Below are 8,718 nucleotides of genomic sequence, written 5' to 3' on the forward strand. Positions count from 1 at the left end.
GAAGCTAATTGAGATGGGGCAGTCACAGAGAGTGGTGCTGTTCCCATGTCTCCTGTCCCTCCTGGGGCAAAGGGCCAGCCCTCTGAGCTGAGTTTATGCAAAGACATAGCTCTGTGCTGCTGTGCATAGCCCGGGTAGGTGCTGTGTGGGCGGTCAGGGGAGGGCTCTGACTTACGTGTGGGCTCAGAAAATAGTGGTGTCGCATGGGAGCCAGGATATTGAAGCCTATGGTCTCTAGGATGAGATCCGGGGGGCGTGAGTGGACCACATGCCCATAGGTGAGGAGCAGGAGGCTTCTCAGCTGCTCGATGGAAGCTGGCTCCTGAGAATTGCAAAGGAAAGAGTGAGGAGAAGAGATGGCCTCCAGTTGCTCCTAACTTACAACTGGGGCCAGGGGAGGATTTTTCATCCAGCCGGCTTAGCCACCAAAGGCTACTCTGCTGAGCTGAATTGCCTGGACTCTGAGGCCCTTCCCAGCTCCCCAGGATTGGGTGGTTGAGGTGACCCGGCAGCCGAAGGGGACGCACTAGCAGCTGCTTTAATTCAGCCTAGCTCCAGAGATGTCACTGGGACTACAGTGGATTGCACTGGCCCAGAGAGTTACTGGGAAGGTGGTGGTGGTGGTGCGGGGAGAGGGGGGACACAGGTTAATGTCAGACATGCCAGCCCTGGTGAGTCTGCCAGGAAGGTCTGTGGAATAGCCCAGTTCAGGGGAAGACCAAGGGTCTGTTCTGCTGAGAAATGTGTCAGCTGGAGCTGATGGCATGGCAGTGTCTTTTGGGCCCTCTCTGAGCCTTGTTTATGGGGCTGCGTGGAGCATGTCTGAGCTCCCCAGGAGATACCCTGGAGAGCTTAGACAACAGGACCCACCTTCCCCCCTGGATCCACCCCATTGTGCTGAGATTGCAACTCCACAGAGGAGTAAGGAAAGGGCTCCCTCCTCAGAGGCTGAGCCACTGCTTGGAAATTCAGCTCTTCGCTGAACAGGCTTCTGGGAAGCAGGGTCCTCCCTGGCAGGTCCCTTTACCTGCAAAGGCTGGTGAAGGGATGGATGAAAGAGCAGAGATGCTAGGTGGGACCGTACCTCCAGAGAGCCACCAGCAGAAGGCTGGAGCTGCACCCTGCTGACAAACTCTTCCCAGTGCTCCAGGATGGCGAAAACCTCATATAGCTGTTGCCTGGCACACAGCCCAAGCGCTCGGGCGAATCCCTGAGAGACAGAAAGATGGAGGTTGGGAATGCTGAGCAACAAGCCAAGGGGCCAGGATGGGCTCTCCAAGTCATTGCCATGGGCATGGGTATAAGGAAGATCTTTTCAATCCACTGGACCTTGTCCAAGGCAGAACATACACATGTAGCATCAGGGGATTGACAAAGAATGAGGGATCACTTGACAGTGGAGGAGCAAAGACCTCACCTCTCTTTCCTCTTCTTCTCGGAAATCGACCATCTCCACCAGAAGCCATAGCTGGGGCTTGATGCTCTCTGCTGGAAAAAACATCAGCACAGTGCCCCAGCACTTGTAGAGAAAGCTCTGCGAAAGAGACACCATCATGCTGGATGCATTGGGCACAGCCTGGCATGCACAGAGCCCACTGGGTATAGCTGTCTGCTTCACTGACCCCAAGCTGCCCCTGGTTAGCGACTGCTGTTCTGAACTAGGCGCTGAACCCCAATTCCTTCCAGGACACTGACCTTGTCACCGGGCCGCTTATCACCGTAGGCCAGCTGGCGCCTGATACTAGTGATGAAACAGCCCAGCCAGGTGTGGTCCGAGATGAAGAAGAGAAGGTCTTCCAGGAACTGCCAGGGAAAGAAGAGCCAGTTAGAACCGAGAGGGGCCAAGAAACTGGTCCTCTCAATAGCTCCAGCCAGGAACCCACCACAGCTGGGAGGGAAGGGGAAGAGGGAGCGTGCACTGTCACCCCCCACGTCTCTCCTAATGCTTCTGAATCCTTGTGAGCTGCCCCTGGTGCTTCTCCAATTGCATCTGCTGGACTCAGCCGCTTCCTCTGTCCCACAATGTAGTGCTGCTGAGGGGCCTCTTAATCCTGCCTCAGCGTGGAGGGGGCTGGACTAGATGACCTCTTGAGTTCCTTTCTAGCCCTCCATTTCTTTGACCCTTACCTGCAGCAGCTGCTGCTCCCACTCCCTCTGGCAGAAGCAGGTCTTGTGATCTGGAAGAGATGGGCAGGTCAGTTTCCTTTGTGTTTAGACCCTTCTACTGAGGAGCAGCCTTCAACTTGGCTCTTGTTTGGCAGGGGGTGGGGAGGAGTTGCCGACTCACGGGCCCCGAGGGGACCCATGGCTCTTTGAAAATTGCTGATGGAAAACAATGCTCCTCAGACCCAAACCCCTTGATGTGAAATACCCAGGAGTTCTGCTTGCCAAGATCCTTCCCCAGGGTGTGAGATGTCGAATGAAGGTTAGATACGGTCCTGGAAAGGATCCTTCCTGTCTAGGCATGGGGGGCTGGGCTAGATGAACCAAGGGATATGATCCTGACATGATCCTCTCTGATTCCAAGGTCACAGCATCATATTATCCTGGATTCAGAGGGAGGCCCTGGCCTCTCCCTCTCTGAGCCCAGCATCACAGTGTCCCCTCCCTTTGCTCCTGCAAGGGGAGACACTCCCTCCTCACCTTCCACATAGAGGAGCATTTCCGTCTTGTAGCTATTCCAGAACCGGCCCGACCCGGCCTGGAACATGCTCATGAGCTGGAAGAGGAGGAACATGGCTGCCCTTCTGACCTGCACCGTCATAAACGAAGACGCACCGAGCACCTGGCGGACAAAGAGGCAGAGGTGGCTGTACCCCTCCCTTGCGAGGCAGTGTGAGAAGGGAGCTCCCTACAGGTGCAGGGGGAGAGCTCAGTGATGGAGGGAAGGAGACAGCAGGGAGGTGGAGCTGACAACCAGGACAGGATTGAGATGGATATTTCAGTTGATCAGGGACACTCCATGGACCAGCTATTGGCTCCTTCCATCCTCTCACTCCTGGGCTGGCTCTAGCTCAGATGAAGGGAGACAGGATTATCCAGAGGCCGTCAGGCAGCTGCTGAGTCAGATCCTTGGCCTAGGTTAGAGCAGCACAAGGGGAGCTTGAAGCAGCCCGAAAGAGGAAGCTGGGCCATAAAGGGAATCCCCAGCTGCCCCTTGGTAAGGGAGGATGCTGGAGGCCAGGGGGCAGGAGGGGGCCTGCACAACAGTCCCTAAGGGCTCATTCCAGCTGCCTTCTATTGGAGCCGTCCGAGGGCTGCACTGACTGGTGCTGGGGGACCTGGTCCAGCCCCAGGATCGGGGAGCCAGGAAGGTGGCTGGTTCAGAGAGCTCGCTGGTTCTGTTAAATGCCGAGAGGCGCTGGGTCGATGTGCAATGAACGCGAGGAATGTGACGAGCCAGCTCCTCTGGGGGTTGCGGGGAGAAGAGCCACCACACACTGCATGCCAGCTCCAGGAGCGGCCCCTTCCCACTGAGCATAAGGAACCTCCTGGCTGCGGGTTACTCACCAGCAGCCGAGCCAGCAGCTCCTGGGGTAGAGTGGACTTGGGGCTTGACCGACACCCTGTGAACAGAAAGGGGGGACATCCCATCAGGCTCTGGAGGGATCTTTTGCATTCGTCTCTGAGCTCTACCTGTGCCCTTGACGGCTGGCTGTGTCCTTGCAGTGAGCCGGAACCAGAGCCAAGAGCTGATCCCCACCCCCACCTGGGGGCAGACGCCTCTCGCTACAGAAGGACTAAGAGCGGGTGGATAAAATACTGGGACTCACCTCTGTTCGCCTTGCCGCACCTCCTGGCCAAGGGCAGCCTGCCTTCCTCCTGCATCCTCTTTACCACCTCGACCGAGGTCTGCAGGAGGAGAGGCAGGGCTGGCCCATGGGCTGCTGGGCTCAGTTGAAGGAGCAGCCCAGGCCATAAAACCTGCAGAGTAGAGAAAAGCCATCTCAGTACGGAAATATCCTCTTCCTGCACCAGCTCTCTCTTTCCTACACTAGACAGGACCCCTGGCCTCGCCACCGCCAGCCAGACCTCTCTACCCAGCCTGAACCATGCAGCGATCCCCACCCCCTCCCCTTCACACCTATCAGTGTCTGCCTCCAGCACCAAATCAAGTGACACATGACTGACCCCCCGCCTTTTGTTGAGTGTAGCATCATCATTGACAGCACAGTATTTCCTAACTCCAGTCCCACTGGGAAAGGCTGTGTTCTCACGGCAGGAACGCAATACACCAGCTTGATAAATAAAGAGGAGACTAGGAAACCCAATACTATCAAGTGAAACCATGACAAGCGCTCAGGGAGGTTTGAGCTCTGACCTTCACATCCCCACACAGACCTGCGCCACTTGAAGCACAGACGCAATTGCTGTCTGCTGTGTGGACAAGAGGGGGACTTAACACACACTATGCCAGAGGGTTACACAACTCTTTGCTAGACAGTATAGAACAGTGGAGATCAGGAATCCCCGGGGGTCTATCCCCACCTGTAGTAACTAAAGCACGTATATTGGGCATGCTCAATCTGAAAGACAGTGTAGCTGAGTGCACAATACTTGGGTCTGCCTTATTAGAAATGTGGCTTCTAGTCTCAGCTCTGCCTGAAGTGACCGTGCGCAACCTCGCTGTTAATTTGTTCAGTGTGGAAGGGGGCTGGCTAATACTTGACTGCTTAGGCTTGCGTTCTGACGCCTGGGTCAGTAATCAGGTCTGTGCAGTGTGTGGAAACCTAAGCAATAGTCGGCAGAGATGAGATTTGGATGTAGTGTCCCCCAGCTCAGTGGACTCTCCCGTAGGCACCAGGGTAGTGTGGGTGAGAGGCAGGAACTCCTGGGCTAGGGTTGGCTTTTGCAAAACAAGAATGTGATGGGCTGTATAGACCCCACCCTGTAACAGCCAGGGAACAGTTAACAGAAGGACCAATGAAGAGGGACTGAGCTATGGAAGCTGCAGAACCAGCATGACTGACCACAGGGGATACTCGAGCGGAAGAGCCCCTGTGACACCAAACGCTGGCGTGCAGGGGCACTCAGCCAGTGAGTGTTCCCTGTTCCAAAGACCCAGGTCTGGCTCGGATCCGGGGTCCATTTTACCCAACCCCATGATGTTCTAGAGCGGGGAGGCTCAGATAAATAAGTCTGGTTGGGGCCTGTCTCATCGAAAAGCTCAGACCCAGAGAGGCCTGTGTCCAATGGAGAGGGGCAGGGTCACTTACATTGGCCATTCTGGGGGAGTCAGCCAGGGACTGCAGGGTGCTGGAGCAGAGCTGGCGGACCTCGAGCTCCATGGTGCGCCTCCCGTCTGCTTCCTCCTGATGGTGAGAAGTAAGGGAGACACCAGGGAGATTTAGATTCGGTGGAGACCTCCGTGGCACAGTAACTCTAGTGGGCATGGCAGGGGGTGAAAATGGGGCTTGAAGAGAAAAGGCGCAACCCTGGCTGTGACTGTGCCATAAGCAGCCCAGGGTCTGTGTGGAGCCAGTTCTAGGCTCCACCCCTCTGCCTGGTGAAAACCAGATCCATCATGGCTTAGTCTCCTAAGGTGGATGATCACAGTGAGGCGAGAGAAGGAGGAAGCCAGGGGTCCTGCCCTCCCTGCGCGAGGGACAGAGCCCGGATGGCAGCTGGGAGAGGGATCAGAGAGAATGGGCTGGGAGGAAAAAACACTGTCTTCTATTTGTCAGCATCTTCCATCAGTAGACGGAGGGTGCCGTCCCCAGTTCCATCTGCTTCCCAAGTCCTATTTGCTGCCCATCGCCTGCCCCTCCCCATCTGCAGCTGCCCCCCTTCCCTATCCCTTGACCCCATGTTCTGCCCTGTTCACGGACTCCCGTCACTAAGGTCTCTGCGGATTCTTACCGTGCTGTCGAGGGTCAGGGTGCACTGACGCACCAAGAAGTCAATTAAGGGTCTTGAGGCAGATTTCTCCAAGAGCCCATGCGCCCCCATTGTCCTTATAAAATAAGCAAGGGCTTCTCTGACCTGCCAGACCCAGACAGAAACAGAAATGATTTGCACACAGTGTGGAGGGACCTTGTCCCCTCCCAGTCCAGGCTGGGATACTTTCTCAGCGGGGGGTTTGGTGAAATACTGCTAGGCAGCCCAGAGATGACAATGCAGCCGGAGCCCTGCAGGGATTCTCTCCCCCACCTTCTGCCCTACACTATGGAGCACTGATGGGTCATGTGTTTCAATGCACAGGGTCCCGGCAGGCTCTGCACTGGCAGGCAGACATTCACTAGCTTTGGCCGCGTTGGCCATGGTTCCAGACTCACCCGTATGCTTGTGCTCTGCAGGATTGGCCCCAGGGCTATGAACAGCTTCTCAGTATTGTGCGTCATTTCGGAAACTGTAAGAGACACAGACACACGGCTCGGCAGGGCTGATGTTAAACCGGGGTGTGCAGGGACCTGAGATCTCAGGAACCTTAGAGCAACCTCAATGTCCCTACATGACCCTCCTGGCAGGTTACCCCCATGGGTAACCAGCTGCATCTGCCCACGCTTGCAGTTCCAGCAGTGACTGTCCTCTCTCATTGCCGCAGCATCGGCTGAGGGGCTGCAGGACTTGGATTATCTACTGCAGACAGGTATAAATGACCCCAATGAGGCCCAGTGCTAAGCGCTGCTAATTGCACAAGAGGCCATAAGACATCAAAAGACAAGGCCTCGCTGTGGGGTCACTTACTGTTGGATCGGACTATCCGGTCCAGAATGAAGAGACTGGCACAGGTCTCCTCTTCCTCGTCCTTGTTCAGCCTCCTGAACAGGAACACAAGCAGCTCCACCAGGAACAAGCGAGCTGCAGGAAGAGGAGTGAATCAGAATGGGGTGGGTGAATCATAAAGGGGAAGGGAATATAGTTCTATGCCTGGGTTCTGAAATTCTGCAGGCTCTGGGAAATCTCCTTCTCTGGGAAAGGTGAATGGGTTTCTTACCCAGATGGACCAGAGAGTCCAGGGCCTCTCTCCGCTCCTCCAGGTGCTCTCTGGGGAGATGACACACCTAAGGGAAGAAAGCAACACCAGCAAAGGCAAACTAGATCAAGTGTCTCTCAGGCCAAGCCCTCGGATGGCAGAGTGAAGGGGTGAGGGTGGAGAGGCAGATTCTAATTCCCATCTAAAGAACAGGCCAGCAAGCTGGATCAGTCTATGAGTGACGCCGAGGCTTCGGGGGCCGTGGCTCATGTAGAAGCAGAGTTTGACGGGTCAGGAACCGAAGATGTGGAGCCTTGGAACAAGGTGCGGGATGCTGATGTTCCCGGTCAAAGGGGGTGCGGTGAGTGGGAGGAAAAGAAACCAAAGGAGAGTTCTCCAGGATCCATCCCCCAATGGGAACAGGATGAGGCAGGGACAGCTCTTCCCACAGCCTACCCAGTTTAAGCCAACAGGCCCCGGGATTTTGCCTGAGTGATCCCAGCATCTCTTACCATGGAGTGGAGTGCTGGGAAGAGGGTGCCAATGTCCTTCCTCAGGGCAGCCTCATCCATGTCCCTCACGCAAGCAAGGCCCTGTGCAAGAGAAGAGACGCAGGACATGGCGATGACGTGTCAGGCAGACAAGCCCCAATATGTAGAGTCTCCATCAGCAGCTGGGTTACCACAACCCAGACTTGGAAGGAATAAAGTTATGGCCCTGGTGGAGAGCAGCTTCCAGCTGGTGCCAGACTCTCCCTTCTCTGGGAGGGGCATTTGACCCCTTGGTTTGCACTAGCCTAGTATCACTTATGGTTGGTTCAACAGGATAGTTGTACCTGGTGCCAGCTGGGGTGGTGTGTGCTGAGAGGATGGCAGGGATGGCGGGGCCCGGTTTGGAAGAGCGGGGCCTGCCCTGATTACTTATCACTACTGATGTTATGGCAGTGCCCAGAGGCTCCAGTCAGGATCAGACCCTGTTGCACTGGGTGCAGCACAACGCAGCCAGAGACAATGTCTGTCCTGAAGGGCTGACAGTCTAGAGACCCACGCAGACAGGTCAGGGATGGGGATACAGCATCCAAGGGCTCCTCCCTGCCCCCGTGCTGGGCTGAGGAAACCACGCGGGAGCTTGGAAGGGAGAGCTTAATGTCCCTTCATGCGGCCTTACCAGGGGCCAAGGATCTGGCCCATTGTCTCTGCCTGCTCACCTCCTACAATGGTCACTTCCAGAGTGTACCAGGGATGTATACTCCTGCTTTCTGGCCTTGGGCCAGCCACTTCCCCTCCCGGAGCCTTGCTCTCCACAGGTATAGGCTGGGCTAACAGCTAACCCTGCCCCGAGCCCAGGGAGAGGTGAGTGCGCGGGACACTCTGGGGAGAGGTGAAGCTCAGGATTATTTCTCTCCCTGGTTCCCTAATGCAGCCCATTGCTGACCAGCCAGCAAAAAAGAAAGAAAGCAGAGCCAGGTGCTGGGAATGGAGTCGCCTCTCTCCTCCTGTCTGCAACACCTGCCCTGGCAAGGGGGGGGTGAGAGCATGTTCTCTAGGGCCAGAGAATGGCAGTGAATCTGGGAGCAAGAGATGAGGAAAGGGGGTCAGAGCCTTAGAGGGTCAGTGTGTCGTGGGAAAGGCAGTAGGGGGCGGGAGTCCAGGCTGAGTTGGTGATGGAGGGAACCTTGTACCATCTGTGCCATGGGCACTTCCCCAGTGTGCTGTGGATTTCCCGCTCTCTCCTCACTCACTGTGGTCTTCCTTGGCATTTCCTCCTCCTTGCTGATTGGGGCGAGCTGTCCCCTGGTTGAT

General features: G+C 56.1%; 1 protein-coding gene across 1 annotated transcript; it reads right to left on the reverse strand.

Annotated features, from left to right (window-relative positions):
- Nucleotides 1-378: 378 nt before the first annotated feature.
- On the reverse strand, nt 379-5,949 carry LOC113409548 (maestro heat-like repeat-containing protein family member 1). The gene is made up of 10 exons (XM_026663585.1): nt 5,860-5,949; nt 5,217-5,312; nt 3,774-3,924; nt 3,511-3,566; nt 2,644-2,785; nt 2,128-2,177; nt 1,696-1,803; nt 1,418-1,534; nt 1,085-1,210; nt 379-384 (listed from the first exon to the last, which is right to left on the reverse strand). Exons 1-10 carry the CDS (start codon nt 5,947-5,949, stop codon nt 379-381), a joined length of 942 nt encoding a protein of 313 aa, XP_026519370.1.
- Nucleotides 5,950-8,718: the final 2,769 nt, after the last annotated feature.

Source organism: Terrapene carolina, unplaced genomic scaffold (genome assembly GCF_002925995.2).
Source record: "Terrapene carolina triunguis isolate 2854851 unplaced genomic scaffold, T_m_triunguis-2.0 Scaffold33846, whole genome shotgun sequence".
Classification (NCBI taxonomy): Eukaryota; Metazoa; Chordata; order Testudines; family Emydidae; genus Terrapene; species Terrapene triunguis.

Excerpts from the sequence above, each read along its gene's own strand:
- LOC113409548 (XM_026663585.1), bottom strand. The coding sequence starts at position 5,949 with ATGGGGGCGCATGGGCTCTTGGAGAAATCTGCCTCAAGACCCTTAATT. Across the intron at positions 5,313-5,859 it reads CCCTGACCCTCGACAGCACG|GAGGAAGCAGACGGGAGGCG; the intron begins GTAAGAATCCGC and ends TCTCACCATCAG. Across the intron at positions 3,925-5,216 it reads ACTCCCCCAGAATGGCCAAT|GTTTTATGGCCTGGGCTGCT; the intron begins GTAAGTGACCCT and ends TCTACTCTGCAG.